At 56.8% G+C, this 16,400-nt stretch overlaps 2 protein-coding genes and 1 long non-coding RNA gene across 3 annotated transcripts in view; 2 read left to right on the top strand and 1 right to left on the bottom strand.

Annotated features, from left to right (window-relative positions):
• ACSS1 (acyl-CoA synthetase short chain family member 1) overlaps positions 1–9,335 on the top strand; it is a 42,434-nt gene extending 33,099 nt beyond the window's left edge. The window contains exons 7-14 of the mRNA XM_081257475.1: positions 236–373; positions 2,254–2,346; positions 3,231–3,343; positions 3,549–3,675; positions 4,245–4,372; positions 4,489–4,552; positions 6,722–6,840; positions 7,818–9,335. Of these exons, the coding sequence (XP_081113601.1) occupies positions 236–373; positions 2,254–2,346; positions 3,231–3,343; positions 3,549–3,675; positions 4,245–4,372; positions 4,489–4,552; positions 6,722–6,840; positions 7,818–7,997 (962 nt within the window). The 3' untranslated portion in view covers positions 7,998–9,335. The remainder of the gene's footprint in view (positions 1–235; positions 374–2,253; positions 2,347–3,230; positions 3,344–3,548; positions 3,676–4,244; positions 4,373–4,488; positions 4,553–6,721; positions 6,841–7,817) is intronic.
• Positions 8,262–15,550, bottom strand: LOC308629524. The gene is made up of 3 exons (XR_014017687.1): positions 14,345–15,550; positions 11,690–11,820; positions 8,262–8,320 (listed from the first exon to the last, which is right to left on the bottom strand). It is a non-coding gene; the product is annotated as an uncharacterized lncRNA (long non-coding RNA).
• A 41-nt stretch (positions 15,551–15,591) lies between these two features.
• Positions 15,592–16,400, top strand: part of APMAP (adipocyte plasma membrane associated protein) — a 28,736-nt gene continuing 27,927 nt past the window's right edge. The window contains exon 1 of the mRNA XM_081257476.1: positions 15,592–15,751. Within this exon, the coding sequence (XP_081113602.1) occupies positions 15,660–15,751 (92 nt within the window). The 5' untranslated portion in view covers positions 15,592–15,659. The remainder of the gene's footprint in view (positions 15,752–16,400) is intronic.

Below are 16,400 nucleotides of genomic sequence, written 5' to 3' on the forward strand. Positions count from 1 at the left end.
GGGTCAGGACATGGGCTGTCAGCATGTGGGTCGGCACCCAGGGCCAGGCGGAGGCTCCAGCCTCCGACGCGGGGAGCCCGGGAGGTGGCCCCATGGGGAGCCCCTCCCGTCCCGGAGGTGGATGCAGAGTGCGTTTCGTGGACACCGTGGGTGTCTGCACACGTCTGGCGCCCGGTAACGTGGGCCACCTCTAAGTGAGGCTCGTGGAGGTGACGTGACCCGGGGCCTCTCGTAGGTCGGTACTGGGAGATGGTGCAGAGGTTGAAGATCAATCAGTTCTATGGCGCCCCGACGGCCTTCCGGCTGCTGCTGAAATTCGAGGATTCCTGGGTGAAGAAGTATGACCGCTCCTCCCTGCGGACCCTGGGCTCAGGTGAGCGGCTGCAGGATCCTCCCTGCGGGCCCTGGGCTCAGGTGAGTGGCTGCAGGCGGCATGTGTGTGCCAGAGCCAGCGCAGGCCTCTGGATGGCTTCAGCACAAAGGCTGTGTCTGCGCTGAGTTCACATGATGTGGCTGCAGCCAGTAGAAAGCAGATGTCCCACGTGGAAGCCCCTTCCGGGAGCCCACAGCTGTTAAGGGTCTGGGGCTCAGCATTGTGATGTTGTCTGTGCTCCGTCTTCATTATGAAAACTCACCACCGTTGGAAGGTCAGGCCCAAGCCCTTTCCCTAGTGGCTGCCCAGGATCTCACCCCCTGCTGCTCCCAGCGCTGTCATCAGTGCCATTCTGCCCTTGGGTGCGTGTTTCCAGGCAGGGAGGGAGTTGTGAGATCAAAGGTTATCTCCACTCGTAATCAGGATAGATGTCGCCAAGTCATGTGAGAGCGTTTTGGAAAGGTGACCTGGGTTACCCTGAGTTGAGGTGGTCCTGGGAGGTGGAAGGCGCCAGGCTGTTCTCCTGCAGGGGATTCGGTTACTAAGGAAGCAGGACGCAGGTGACAAGGCAGATGCTCAGAGTGTTCTGCTGCGCGTCCCCCAGGCCAGGGGCGGGCTCCTATGGGCCTCACTCCATAAGGGCTGTGACCAGAGCCACTCTCTGGTCGGACCAGGCAGCAGCGAGCGTGCAGGGACCCCCTACTCCCCCCAGGGAGTCCTCACCAGCTGGCTGGGCTCTGTGTAGCTTGGGGGCACCCCTGCTGCATTACCAGCTCCAACAGCAGAGCCCTGCGGGGGTTTCCTGAGACCAGGGTATTGTCGAGGAAAATAATCAGTAACCAATCTATAATAAGAATAGAAGAGAATTTTATTCAAACCAAGCTGAGGACTATAAGCTCTAAGGGAACTGCTCCAGAGAAGCATGGTTTTCAGCAGTTTTATGTCTTATCAGGACAAAGAACATCAAACAAGTCAGGGATACATTCCTTCAGGGTTTCAAAAAAGCAGATCAGCACGTACACAGAGAGTCAGTATAGCCTTGGCTCTGGGAAGGGAGTCTTATCATCAAAGGAGTCCCAGCACTGGCATCCCAGGGAGGCATTTATCTCTATCTTCAGACATTCTTTACTTCTGGACAGCCTGCCCTTTTCTTTAATGATCAACGCAGATGTGCAGTGTATGTTTGACAGGCCACAGACAGGCTGTTCCAGTTAGCATAAGGTCTGAGTTAAATGGTGTGAGCCAGAATGACTTCCCCTCACCTCGATGTGTGGACGTGTTTCTTCCATCAGGACCAGTGAGCTGTGCTGGCAGGTGGGTGAATAGCACGGCGGCTCCTGCACCTGGGCCAATTCATGCCTTGGCCGGTGGTGGTCCCTCACGAACGTGGCATGATTCATTTCGCCGTTCTCCTCTCCACGGACAGTTTTTAGCTCTTGGCCATGGGAACATCCTCGTCCGTGTCTGCTTCTGGGGGTGGGTGCCTGGAGCGACCTCCTCCAGTCACAGGACGAGTGTGTCTGGCTTTAGTGGGTTCCGTCACCAGCAGGCATCCAAAGCAGTTGCCACGGGCGTGTGCACTTCTAAGCGGGAAGAGAAGCACTCGAAGCGCTCTCCAAACTGCGCTCCTGCAGTGTGCGTGGGGTTGTTTCCTCCACACTCTTACCAACTTCTTGGTTTTTGACCCTCTAATGGTGAAAATATCTCATTGTCATTTGTGTTCTTCCATAGCCAGAAACCTGATGATCTCACTGCTTTTTCAAGTCTCCTTTTGTGTCTTTTGGGAAAATTATAGAGCTGTTTTCGTCGTGAAATCAGCTCCTTTTGGTTTCAGCCTTTCTGAGGTCTCTTAACATCTTCTCTCTCTCGTGTGGTTGCAGTGGGAGAGCCGATCAACCACGAGGCCTGGGAGTGGCTGCACAGGGTGGTGGGGGACAGCCGGTGCACGCTGGTGGACACCTGGTGGCAGACAGGTGAGCACGTCCCCGGGGGAGGGGCAGGGAGCACGGAGCGTCAGCTCAACGGGCGCCTGGCGTGTGGGGAGAGGAGGCTCGGGGCAGCAGCTGCCGCTCTGCAGCTGTGAGACATGGGTGCGAAGGCTTCCCTGAGCCTCGGTTTCCTCGTCTGAAAGGTGGGGCCCGGGAGGGGGCGGAGGGGCGACACAGGGCCCTGCGAAGGTTTCCTTCCTTGGCGGCCCGCCTCCCGAACCCGGTATGGCCCAGTGACGGGTCCTGCTGTTTAGGCGACCTTGAGTCTAGATTTGGATCTAGAGGGAAAGGAGTTTTTTCTGCGCCACTGTGTTTTGATTTGCCCCCCTCCTCTGGGGTGTCTGACTTATCAGGATTTTGGGGGCAAGAGACCACCATTGACGTAATAAACGTGGCTGAGGTCTCCTCCTTCAAGAAGCCAGAAAGTGAGACGTTCCCAGTGGCGCGGGCCTCATGGTTCAGGAAGGCCCCGGATGTTCCCTACAGCAGAGTCTTGGGGGGGCCCTTCCCATGCAGGCTGATGGAGGCCGGAGCCAGAGAAATGCCTGCGGGCAGGACCCGTGGGCGTCCTTTCCCTCCGCCCTCCTTTCTGCTGTCCCCACAACACGGGATGGGGGCCGTGGCTCCTGGGGCTGAACCTGGCCCCCGGCCCGCTCTCATTTCCACAGTGGGGGCGACCGGCACCCAAGCCTGGTTTCTCCTCAGAGGTCCTTTTGTCACTGGGGGCTGTTTCCTTGCCCCGGACGGGCAGGTCTACCCCCCTCCCACTCTGGAGAGCAGCCGTGTGTGTGGACCCTGTGTCCATACGGCGTGGATACACGTGTCAGTAGCCCCAGGCCCACTGGTGTTTCTTCCTGTCCTCCCCGCAGAAACGGGGGGCATCTGCATCTCGCCGCGGCCCTCGGAGGAGGAGGCAGAAATCCTGCCCTGCATGGCGATGAGGCCCTTGTTTGGCATCGTCCCTGTTCTCATGGATGAGAAGGTGAGTCTCCCCGTCCACGTGCCCCGCCCCCCTGGCCTCGGCTGCCCTCCCCCGTCGCGCGGCACCCACCGCAGGGTCTCCTCTCAGAGGAGAAAGCTCTGAGCAGCTCCCTCTAGGGCACTTGTCCTGTTCCTGCGTCGGGCCCGGCAGTTCGGAGAACGCGAGATGGTCACTCCATCTGTCTCCCCATCTCCCGGGTCTGCAGGGAAATGTCCTGGAGGGTGGAGATGTGTCCGGGGCTCTGTGCCTGTCCCAGGCCTGGCCAGGCATGGCCCGGACCATCTTCGGAGATCACCAGCGATTCATGGACGCCTACTTCGAGGCCTACCCGGGTGAGCCTTTCCTGCCGCCACTGGACTCGGTCTCAGAACCGTTTCCGAGGGGCTGGGGGTTGCGTGAACGCTCCCTCCTTTCCTTACCCCTGAGCTAGGAGCGGTCCAGCTTGGGGTTCTCCCAGGGGCTCAGGCCATGGGCTCCCAGGAGAAGAGCAGGACGCCACCTTGGCGACGATCGCGGTGGCTCCAGGCCTCCCCCCGGCCTCCGTGTCGTTGTCTTCCCGGCTTGTGTCATGTCGTTGGGTGGGAGTTCACATACACGTGTGCCCCTGCGAACCGATGCTCTGCAGTCGCAAGCATGCCAGCGACACTCACTTTTGGGGAAGCTCGAGCGGGCTCCTCGCATCTCCTGCTTCCAGACGTTCGCAGCCTCCTGCTGTCTGGCAGCCCCTCTGCCGTTTACTGGCACCAGCTTAGCAGCACCGGAGAGGTGTCTCCATGGGGGGGGTGCGTCGGCAGGGGGGCTTCGGCGCTTCCTCCTGTCCAGGGGGTGTCCCTCATGGAAGGACGGGAGCCCCGCTGGGTCCCAGTTCGGAGCTGGTGCTGAATCCCCCACGGTGGTGCAGGCTACTACTTCACAGGAGACGGGGCTTACCGAACTGAGGACGGTCACTACCAGATCACGGGGCGGATGGACGATGTCATCAACATCAGCGGCCACCGGCTGGGGACGGCGGAGATCGAGGACGCCATGGTGAGCCCAGCCGGGCTCCGTGCCCTGCACCGCCACCGGCTGCCACTGCCTGGGGTCTGGGGTGGTCGTCACTGGCTGAGTCGCTGCCTCACCTCTGCGTTCTCTGTCGTGCCCAGGCTGACCACCCGGCAGTGCCCGAGACCGCCGTCATCGGCTACCCACACGACATCAAGGGAGAAGGTGTGTGTCCCCCGAGGACCCTCCTGGCCCTGGGGCCAGGGCTCCTGTAGGAGAAGCAGACTCGGTGGGCGGGGGCCAGGGCTTTCTCGTGGGTCAGGCTGCTGGTTCACGTCTCTCTCAACTGGAGATTTTGGCTGAGGAGGCTGAACTGGCACAAGTGTTAGAAAAGTCAGGACTCTGAACTGTCCTGGGTCTGCCGTCCTTTAAGGGCACTCACCCACGAGCAGCTGTGACCTGTTGGGCCCAGCTGAGCTTGGGGAGCTTCCTCCCCGTCCACAGGGCCCTGGCAGCCCTGTCAGGGACAGTGTGTGCAAATGCCCTGTGCTGCCCACACGTCCCTCACACGTGCTCCGTCACAGCGCCCCATGCCTTGCAGCGGCTCCTTGACTGGCCTGAGACTCTTTGGAGGAGTCTGACCTGTGGTTCCCCCTGCACAGCGATGGGCCAGGGGAGCACAGAGCCAGTGATCGGACTGGTCCTCACTGGGGACACACTTTGTTCCAAAGTCTGCCAGTTCCTAAGCGGTGGGTCTGGGAAGCGGTAGGGTCACCTGAGTGTTGTAATGCCAGGCATGTAGCAGTCACACTGGCCTGGGCTGGCCTGGCCTGGCCTGGCCTGGCGTGACCCAGACACTCTCTGACCTTATGCTGCGCTGCTGGGCAGACTGACTTCTTCTGCCCGGCTGAATGGCCTGGGCACCCTCCCTCCTGCTGTCAGGATGCACGATGACCCAGTGTCACCTGCCTCCCAGCCACGTCTGTGTGCTCTTCTTCTGTTACATACTGTCTCTAAGCCAACCTGTTGGAAAACTGAACACTTATGTAAGTGCTTTAAAAAAGCGTTTTCAGTTGCCACCGAAGGATGTGCCTGTGAGGATGTCACCCATGATAACAGGGGCGGGGCTGTGGGGGGCTGTTGGGGGTCGAGGGGATGAGACAGGACAGGTCCTCGAGTGTGCGTCTCAGGGGCCTCGGGCCACATCACGCTCCCGCCAGCAGCCCTTCCCTGCATCCTAAGCGACTCCGGCGTTGCCTGCCAGACTTTGGGGGAGGATTTGTGTATCGGGCACGATGAGGATGTGCACTTTCCTGATTTCTAATGAATATGAGCATTTGTCCACTTGTAAAACATGAACAACAGCCAAAGCTGTGGGTGTGTATTCGTCCCCACTCTCTCTGTTTGCACTCGATCTGACGGAGGGGAGCCCCCAGGTCTCGTGTGATTAGGACGCAGACCTGGAGAGCGACCTAAGTCCCTGCCCCGGGGGCTCATGTGCTGGAGGGGCTGGGGGAGAGGGGAGAGGCAGACGGACAGGACCAGTGGGGGTTAGGTGGTGCGCGGGGCGTGTAGATCAGGACGGGGTGGGCTCAGTGCAGGAACGGACAGGCCACTGAGCAAGGAGGCTGTGGAGAGAGGCTTGGAGGCTTGGAGGAGGGACAGTGCGGGTCAGCGGGGGAAGGACAGACCGTCCTAAGTGGCGCTGGGACAGCGATTGCTCACGTGGAGAGAAATGGAGTTGGAGTTGGGTCCGTGTGCGAGATCATCCCCGGTGGGTTAAGGAGAAACGTGCTGGACACCCGTGGGAGCCACTCTGATCCTCGCTGGAGTATTGAAAACAAAACCTGGTGTTTGTGCTAAAATACTGGTTGACCAGCGCAGCCCAACAGAACTTCCTGCCTCGACGGAGCCATTCTTCGTCCGTGCTGTCCACACGGTGGGCCCCGGCTACACGTGGCCTTCGTGACTGGGGAGCTGCATTTTACATTTAACTTACCTTTAAATAGCCACGTGGCTGGTGCCCACAGGCTGGACACGTGCCCAGAGACTACTGCCTGGGCAGTGTTTCCACACCTGTCGCACGGGGTGGAGAGTGAGTCTTCTACAGCCCACGTCACGGCTGTGTCACGGGTGTGCAGACAGAGGTGAGTCACGGCTCCAGGGTCTCTCCACACGTGCCCGCCACCCGGGGCGCTCAGAGGAGCCAATGGAGTCACTTCCACCTTGAATGAAAATGGAAATGCCCCGGGCTGCAGCTAAAGAGACCAGTTGCCACAGGGTCACCAGCCTATGATTTAAAGCCCCTTTGGATTTATGGCGATTTGTGTGAAACATGCTGCCCCGGGAGGTGGGTTGTGGTCTGATGTTTCTGAACCTCTGGTCTCCTTCCAGCTGCGTTTGCCTTCATCGTGTTGAAAGATGACGCGGGTGACGCAGACATGGTGGTGAAGGAGCTCCGGTCGGTGGTGGCCTCCAAAATCGCCAAGTATGCGGTGCCCGACCAGGTCCTGGTGAGTGGACACGCCTCAGGGGCCACAGCAATGCTCCTCCTCGCTTCCCACCATTGACGGGGGACGGTGACAGGAGGTGGGCAAGGGCGGTGGGCTGCTGCGTCCTCAGACGGAGGGAGACACAGCCACCTGTGCAGGGAATGGGCTGGGCTGGGCTGTGGAGCATCGTGGATTGTAAACAGAAGCCTGGAGTGGGACCAGAGGTCCCCGGGACGGTGAGGAGACACTGCCAGACCCTGCCTGGGAGCCTGTGCTGGGGTCAGTTTCAAGGAGGAACTGGGCCACCTTCTCAGCCCTGCTGGCTTTTCACTCCTTCCTTGGCTGGGGGCTGGGCCTCGGTGGCAGGAGGGCCCAGCTTCACTCGGTGCCATACAAGGTCAGACTGTCGGCCTGGTGACCAGAGCTTCATCTGAACTCCCCGTAAGTTAACTGGACTCTTGCAAAAGACAGGCCACTGCTACAGGCCCCAAACGCAGCCCTTAACATATCGCCTTGACGTTGGATGCCTGTAGTTGGAAAATGTCAAAGGCTAAGTTTCAAACACTAAGCAAGACATTTTCCTCTTGAGTACCCCTTGCTTCTTATGTTAGAAAAAGCCAACTACAGCCCCGGCTGGGGGAGGAGACAAGGTGCCCAGAGAATGCCTGGCTCTGCTGCCATCTGGGAGCCCCCCAGTGTAGTGGGCAGGAGAAACGCATGTCGGCAGTGAGGTCCACCTGGGTAGGGGAGAGCCTCCTGGTGGAGGCTCAACTAAACCCCTGACCATGGCTGATTTCAGCTTTAGGTCCAGATGGAGGATAAAACCAGAGGCCACGGCCCCGCTCTTCTCTGGGGTGGGCTGCACGTCAGCCATTCCTGTCAGGTCCCCGGAGAGGGGCGTCCTCCCTTGAGCAGTACCCTCCTCATCTCAACGCCGTCGGATATAGGCTGGGAGTCTGGGCACCACCCAAAGTCTAATGCTGCGCCTTCCCTGCCAGGTAGTGAAACGTCTTCCAAAAACGCGGTCTGGAAAAGTCATGCGGAGGCTCCTGAGGAAGATCGTCACAGGCAGAGCTCAGGACCTGGGGGACACCACCACACTGGAGGACCCCGCTGTCATCACGGAGATACTGAGCGCCTACCAGGAGTACAAAGACAAGTGGGGGGCCGCCCAGTGACGATGGCTCTGCCGAGACCCCGAGCCAGGCCCCGAATTTACGCTCCTAGAACACAGCTCCCGAGTCGGCTTGTTCCTAGACGCCCCAGCGGAACCCATGTTGCCCTCCCCACGAAGCCCCAAGCCCCTGCCTTCCCTCTACGTGGGGACCCATGACAGGTCCTCACACAGGGTGAGCTTTCTCCCACTTGCCCTGAATTGGTTTCCCGGTGAAAAGTCTGTCACCTCCGTTCCCGAGTCTTCCCGACAGCACAGGGAGGTGGAGCCCCTGTGCCTGCTCAGGTGACTGGAAACTACAAGCAGTCATGTTTCCTCCAGGTGTTTCTAGAAACGAAAGGTGGAAATTTTATTTTTATACTTTTATATATTAGAAGAAAAATGGTGCAAACACATATGTGCAATGTGTGGTTTACTTGTACGCACTCTTCTTAACACTTACGAAAAGCTCCTTCTTTGCCTCCGCTCTTGGGGAAATGTGGAGGCTTGGAGGGTGCACTTTTGGGTACCGTTTGGCCTACTTGAAATCCGAATGGAAATGTTTGTGCCTCCGTCTGAACACAGCCATCTTGAAATCTCTCAAGCCCACAGCATCTGTTTTTGGTGTATGTTTCCACTTCTCTTGGTTTGTGTGTGATGAAACCTAACTGCTAAAAGCACCTGTGGGGATGGGCTCACTTTTCAGCTCTGAAGGGCTCCGGTCACATGTTGTTCTGCAGCTTGCAGTCTGGAAACATTCCCCTCCCCCCGGCCTTGGACACTCAGCAGCCAGTTGGTGCGCTCCATGCCTAGGGCTGTTCAGGGAAGCCAGGGACTCAGTAATGCAGCCGGAACTGGGTCCCTGAAAACTGCCCTACCGCCCTACTCTGAGCCAGGTCTCTCCCTTTTCCAATGTGCCTTGGGTTCTCTGGACCTAGCAAGACAACGTCGACCATTAGGTTGCAAAGTGCCTATTGATAGCCAAGCACGAGAGGGACCACTTGTGGAGTGCTGGGAGGGTGGCCTGCTGAGCTGGGTCCTGGAGGACAGGGAGGGCTGCCTCAACCTGCACCCCACAGAGGGCGGTACCCTGCAGCTGTGCAGGTGTTCACGGGGACCTGGAGTGCTCAATACCCGCCATACGTGGCTGTGCTGGCCCCTCGGTGACAAGGTGAGGACGGGTGGCCTTGGCTGTAGCACACAGACTGGTAGCTCTCACCGCCTGTACCGGTAGCAGTTTGCTGGACTTGGCGGATTATGGTTAGGGCGCTACTTATGAAATGACAGCTATGAACTGGGACAGCGACCAGTGCCTCAAAATGATCTGCAGGGCTGTTCAAATAAAGCTTTATTTTGTTCATTCTCTTCTTTTTTTGTGGTGATGTTTTTTGATCAAATAATGCTATTTTTTGTTGTTGAATATAATCCTTGGAACAGAACTGGAAGAGACCTATTCACTCAAAAGAGAACACTTAAAAAATTCACTGTCTTATGGGGAGGAAATACACAACAAGCGCTCAGCTATCTTAGACTGTTATTCGGTAAACTTACCTGTCTCTAGGCCGCTGTGCTGACCAATCACTAATCACAGGTAGCTAGTTAGATATAAGTAAAAAAACCAATAAAATAAAATACTTAGTCCCTTGGTGGCAGTGGCCATAGTTAAATACTCAGGTGCCACATGGCCAGGAGCTACCACACTGGACGACACAAGACCCCCTTGTCACATGGAGCCCTGGCCGTGGGTGCTGGTCTAGAGTACAGAGAACAAGGATGCAAAACCACAACCAGGAAGCGCTGCCCTTGCAGACCCCACAGGTGAGCAGCTCAGCCTGCCTGCGACCCACCCCCTGCCCAGGGGTGGGCAGGGTTTCTGTGTCCTTCAGTGGATGAGATGCAGGCTTTAGAGAACGCACTGAACTGGTGCCCTGAGAGGTGGGACAAGAAATGCTCCTCCAGAGCAGGAGCTGGACTGTCCCGGGGAGAGTGTCCATCCCGAGCCCCAGGTGTGGGGAGGGAGGCTGTGGAGGATGCTGAATTTACAAAGGCGGCTCACCGGGGAACAACCCAGATCTGCACCTCTGGATGCCTGGGAAGTCACAGCAGGACTTTCCTCTTATCAGAATAGTCTGGCCCAGGGCAGGGCAGCAGGAGAGGGTTATAGAAGCTTTTAACAAGTTCAATTGTGCAGCACCCCCCTTCTGGTGAAGCCACCCTGATCTTGTCTCCTGGCTGCTGGGGGCTTGTGAAGGTCATTCCCAGCATCACAGTCCCTGGCCATGTGATGCATCAGGCCACTAAGAGAGGACAGGACGCGGAGGTGAGCCTCGAGCAGGGCCTGCCTGGGGCCCAGCTGCCACTGCCCACCCCGGCCCCAGGCTTCACTTCCTGCTTCGGATCTTCTGTCAAGGCCGAAAAGTCCTGACAAAGACCCAACTCGGAGTGGCCAAGAAGCAGAATGCAGAGCAGAGACGGATGTCGGATGGTGTGGAAGCAGCGAAGGGACCAGGCGGAACTCAGAGACCGTCGTCATGTGACCGCACATTTACCTAAGGGTAAATCTCGACGTGATTCAGGCACATGCTGGTCCCGGCTCACCCACGGCGGCTGAGCTTGTGGTGCAGGAAAGGTAGTGTGAATTCTCACCCCGCTGCCTTGGCCTGACTCGAGTGAAATTAACTCGAGTCCTCGCAGACTGACCTGCCCCCACCTCCAGCCCTCACGATACCCAATGTCGGAACAGAAATGCTTCTGCTGCCGAGCACAGTGGGCAAGGGGGCCCTGCCCGGTGCTCCACTGCCCAGCCCACTTCATCCCCACGGCGCCTCCTGAGCAGACACTTGGCCCCACTTGGTAGAGGAGGCGGGAAGGTGGCGGAGCTGGGTTTGGATGGAGCTGACTCCATCTTTGAGACCCATGCTCAGATCCCCTCCTGGGAGAGCTTAGGGGAACATCTACATTTAATTTAATTTTATAATTTTTAAGGCATCTTACTGTTGGCCTCTGTATTGGTCTCTGGGCCGGGGACAGCGGCACCCAGGTGCAGGCCCAGAGAAAGCCTTCCCAGAGGTGGTGACTCTGGGGTGGGGGTGGGGTAGGAGGCAGGGTGGTGACCTCCAATCTGAGTTAGAGGCTTTTCCTTCATCACTGGGAATTTCTGCTGTGTAACAGGGTGAAACCAAGCAAACAGATCCTTTCTGGTCTGTGAAAACCATTTGTCTTTGGTTCCACAGTATTATTTTTCACTGACTTGTTTTTATTTATCCTGCCTGGGCTCCATAGGGCTTCTTGGGTCTGTGGCTTGATGTCCACCTGAATCAATTTTGGGAATATCTCCATCATTCATTATATCTTTAAATATAGTTTTTGTCATTCTCGCTTCTTTTCTGAGGACGCAGACATCCCATATGTTGGAACTTCTCATGTTCTGGTCTCTCTTCCTGCCTTGGTCTCGACTGCCCTGAAAGCAGAGCCTGAGATAAAGGCTTCTATGCAGCCCTCCCTGTTCTTACTTAGGAATGTGATTCCAGGAACAAGTGTGAGGGATGGGTGAGAAACAGGGAAGGAGGGAAACTAACACCGTGGCAACCGTTGCCGACCTCGCAGGACTCACGAGGAATCCTATACATGTGTCTCGGGACTGGCTGGCCTCTCAACTTCTTCCTCTGGACCTGCGAATGCACTCGGGGAAAAAGTGGCTCCCGACCCTGGGCTCACCTTCCTGGGCCTCTCTCTGTCCTTTCTGTTACCTGATCACCATGCTGGGCTTGCCAGTGTCTTCACGCGGATGTTTCAAGTATTTCGTTCATCATTGTTCTCACTGCCAGTGTGAATCTCAGTTATCTAATCTGCCGTCACACGAACAGAAAGTCATGCATAATGTTCCTTAAATGTGAAAGGTTCTCAATTCCAACATCCACTTCGCCCAAGCATTTCCCATAAGTGACTGAGGCCCTTTACCTATTACTTTGTACTTGTTTGTTCCCTCCCAGTATAATGCAAGTATCTCCCCATCTTATTCCTTGTATTGATTGCATATGGCAAACCACTGAATTTGAGCGTTTGTTTAACCATTATTAATGGACACCTGAGGTGATTCCAATTTGTCTACATTAGAAACAAGACTGAAATGGACATCCATGCCCATCTTTGCACCATGGGATCAAAAGGAATGCTCGGCCCCTGCAATGGCGTGAATGTCTGCCCCCCTCCCCTCCTATTCACATGTTGAAATCCTATCTTTCAAGGTGATGGTGTCAGGATGTGGTGTCTTTGGGAGGTTGGGGTCTGGGAATCTGGACTTTCAACAATTCCCAGGTGTTTTGCACAGTTGGCCAGGCCCTGGTCCAGTTTCGGGGATCACTGACCAAGCCCAGCACTAAATGCATTTCCTTCTATTTCAATTTAAGAAAGTGATCTGGACAAAGACAGCTTTCAAACTAGTTAACAGCTTTCTTTCAGACATTTTTTGGGGATGAAATATAACAAACATGTATAGAAAGGCATACAAAACATAAATGTACAGCTTAACAAACTGACATAAACAAACACCCAGGTAACTCCCGTCAAGGTCATGATAGGAAGCACTGCCTGTGTGTGGGAAGCCACCCAGCCCGTTCCTCATCATAATCTGTGTTCCCCCTGACAAGTCACAGCCCCTCCGGTCCCAAGCCCTCAGGGTCATGCCTGAGTCCCCCCAGCCCCTCGTGGCGCAGAGCTGCCTGTCCCATGTTTCCCGCAGGCAGTCTCCGAGGCTCCCAAAGCAAAGCGGTGGTGGGGTGATTCTCTTGGTCTCCAATCTTAGGGACACTGGACTCAGACCCATGTCCCCCCCAAACTGGAATGCTGTATATATGTCTCTATTTCTTATTTCTTCTCTAAGCAGTGATGCTCAACTTCGCCTTTTAAAAGTGTCTGGGGAGGGACTTCCCTGGTAGTAAAGAATTCGCCTTCTAATGCAGGGGAAGAAGGTTCAATCCCTGGTCGGGGAACTAAGATCCCACATGCCGCGGGGCAACTAAGGGCGCGCGCCTCAACTAGAGAGCCCATGCGCCTCAACTAGAAAGCCTGCGTGCTCTGGAGCCCGTGCACCACAACTAGAGGGAAGCCCGCGCGCCTCAGTGAAAGATCTCACATGCCGCAATGAAGATCCTGCGTGCTGCAACTAAGACCCAACGCAGCCAAAAAAAAAAAAAAAGAAAAAGTGTCTGGGGACCCTTTAAAACTACCCATGCCCAAGCCACACCCCAGACCGACTGCATTGGAATTTCTGGGATAGGACTGAGGCATCAGGATATTTCAAAGCTTCCTGGATGATTCTAACGTGCAGCTACAGTTGAGAACCCCTGTCTTTAACAGTGACAGTATCCTGGGGCAACACGAATCACAGTGACCAGCTGGGGCACTTGCCACTGCTGCCTGGCAAACGTGTTTATTTTCACCCTCATGTCATGCCTTTCAGTCCAGTTGCCGACACTGTGAAGGCCTCAAGACTCTGATTATGGCGTCTAACCCCTGGGACGGTCCTCCTGGAGCAGGTGACTTAAAAACAAGTGGCTGGGAAGCAGCACCGCTGGAACAGGCTCAGGGTGAGGGGAGTGGGTTCTCGTTGGTCTAACCCATGGGACACTTGGTAAGGCCTGGAGACATTACTGATTATCATGACTAGGTGGGATGCTGCTGGCATCTAGTGGGTGGAGGCCAGGGATGCTGCTAAACATCCTACAGTGCACAGGACAGCTCCCTCCCTCTCCCTTCCCTCCAGGGAATTATCTGGCCCAAACTGTCAACACCACTGAGGTTGAGGGACCTGATCTAACCAATCATAGTGGCCCCACCCCCCTGCCAGGAACGGGGTGTTAGCTATGCTGGAGGGTGGGTGGGGGGACTGAGAAGGAAAGAAACCACAGCTAGCAAAGTGGGCCTGACCATGACACGCAAACAGAAAAACAGGACTAAACCATGCCGTGCAACACACGTGACTCAGCTCATGCAGAGTACGTGCTCCAAGACAAAACCACTGACCCCCGCAGTGGCTCTCCTGATTACAAATTATTATTATTATTATTTTTTTGCGGTACGCGGGCCTCTCACTGTTGTGGCCTCTCCCGTTGTGGAGCACAGGCTCCGGACGTGCAGGCTCAGCGGCCATGGCTCACGGGCCCAGCCGCTCCGCGGCATGTGGGATCCTCCCGGACCGGGACACAAACCCGTGGCCCCTGCATCGGGAGGCGGACTCTCAACCACTGCGCCACCAGGGAAGCCCCCTGATTACAAATTCCGACCCATCCTTGCCAAGACCATCTATGGCCAACTACAGCGCCACACCCCTCGAGGACCCTTCCATAACACCCCTGTTTTGAGGAGACTCACGTGTCCTCTGGTGCATTCCTTTGCTGCAGCAAGTTGAATAAACCTTTTATTATTTTCTTGTACAGCCATGTTCCTGGCTGTTTTCAGTTGCCATGGAACACAAATAACTCCAGTGAAAGTGCCTTAGACACAAGGAAGATGTCCTGCTTGTGAAATTAGGGGAAGGATTTTCAGCAAATGAAGTGGGTCCTGAGTGATAAAGCCGGTCTGACCAAGTGGAGGTGAAGGAAAGCATTATCACAGAGAGAAGCAACAATAAGGACCAAGGCAGGGAGGCGCAGAATTAGAAATAGCAAGCAATCCTGAGTGTGTGAAACACAGGATTCAGGGCAGGGATATTCCAGACAGGCAGGAAGGGGCCGACCATGCAGCGCTGTTAAAACCATCCCTGGCAGAGCAGCTGTACTGGCTGCATCCCGCGCGGAATGAAGTAAGATGCTGCCAAGGCCTGAACTATAATCCGGGGCCCTGCCGACCTGGATTCACACAAGGAATCTTCATTCCCCCACGCTGGGTCTTCCGAGCTTTTCCTGGAGACAGCTGGGTGGGAGTCCGGTGCCCTCGAGCACCCAGAAAGGCCGTGGCACACTGGCCTGGGGACCGCCTTGCCTAGTAGCAAGAAAATCGATTCTCAGGGTTTCATTTTGAGTGGCCTTTTCTGGAGACGCTGCACAGTAACAGGAGCCGGTTTCCTCTGCCAGGAAAGCCTCCTCCCAGTGTCTTCCCATACAACTTCAGCTGCGTCATCTGCTGGACGCCCTTACGAGCCCGTTGGTCTCCTTCGGCAAAATTCCTCATTAAAACACCAAAGTGTCTCACGACGACCGGCTAGAGTCGGCTCTTCCGGGAGGAGATCGCGCGGGTCCGTCGGCGGGCGCGGCCCTCGGCTTGTCCGCCGCTCCTGGCGACAGCTCCGTCCACACGCTTACAAACCGCCGAACGTCGCTGTGACCGACACAACGGCGAACACGGCCGGCTGCCCTTTTCCGGCGCGTTTTCCGCTTAACCCCATCGGTTAGGAAACGGCCACGGGATTCTTCGTGGGCCCCGCCTCGAGGTCAGACCGGACGTGAAAGGCTGGGACGGCGGGCGAGGACGCGGCGATGCAGACACCGGAAGCCGCTGCCGGGATGGCTCGCTGGCTCGCACTCGCTGGGAAGCGCCTTGCAGCAATTCCCGCCCCGGCAGCCAGAAGGGGCGGGGCCCCCGTCACTTCCGCGCGCGGCCGAGGAGGGAGGCGGGGCCTGTTCGTCACTTCCGCGCGCCGGGCTGTAGGTAGGGGGAACGGCGCTCAGGCAGCAGGCGCACGGGCGCTATGAGCGAGGCGGATGGGCTGCGGCAGCGCCGGCCCGTGCGGCCGCAGGTCGTCACGGACGATGCCCGGGTCCCGGAGGCCAAGGGCGGCAGGTAGGCCGGGCCCGGAGCGGGACCGCGACCCCGAGGCGGTGACAGCGGCGAGCGCCTCGTTTAGTCCCCGGGGGCTTCGCTTCACGGGAGGAAGTGGGCTCTCGCCGCGCGGTGCACCTGCGGCCCTTCGGTCATTGCCCGGCTCCCGGGCCCCCCTTGCCCCGGCCCGGCCGCACCTTCCCGTGGGGACGTCTGCGGAGCAGCCCGGGGCGCGCGGAGAGGGCCTCCGCACCTGCCTTTCTTGCCGCGCCTTCAGGAAGAACGGGGAGCCGAAGGGACGTTGTTGGGCAGGTTTTGTGAGGGTCCAGGCTTGCACATTTTCCTGGTAGGGACGGAGATGCATAGGGACCTTCCTGAATTTAAATATACTTTGCTTTGTTAGCTAAAAACTGAAGCATAAGCCTTTAAAATTCTTAAAGTTCTCCTCTTAACTTTATGCTCTGAGTGTCCTAACTTTGGATTTTTAGGAAGAACCAAGAGGCCCCACACAGACCAAGCTCAAAGTGTGGAACTGATTGACTTATATGTTGATAGAAATATTGGGAATATTTCTTGGAGTGCCAGCGGGTGTGGTACATACTGAATGCGGGACAGCTTTTGCCGAGAGAGACCGAATTTATTCCCTGATGATAATGAGAGGAACACATTT

Source organism: Mesoplodon bidens, assembly GCF_964165515.1.
Source record: "Mesoplodon bidens genome assembly, chromosome: 15".
Classification (NCBI taxonomy): Eukaryota; Metazoa; Chordata; class Mammalia; order Artiodactyla; family Ziphiidae; genus Mesoplodon; species Mesoplodon bidens.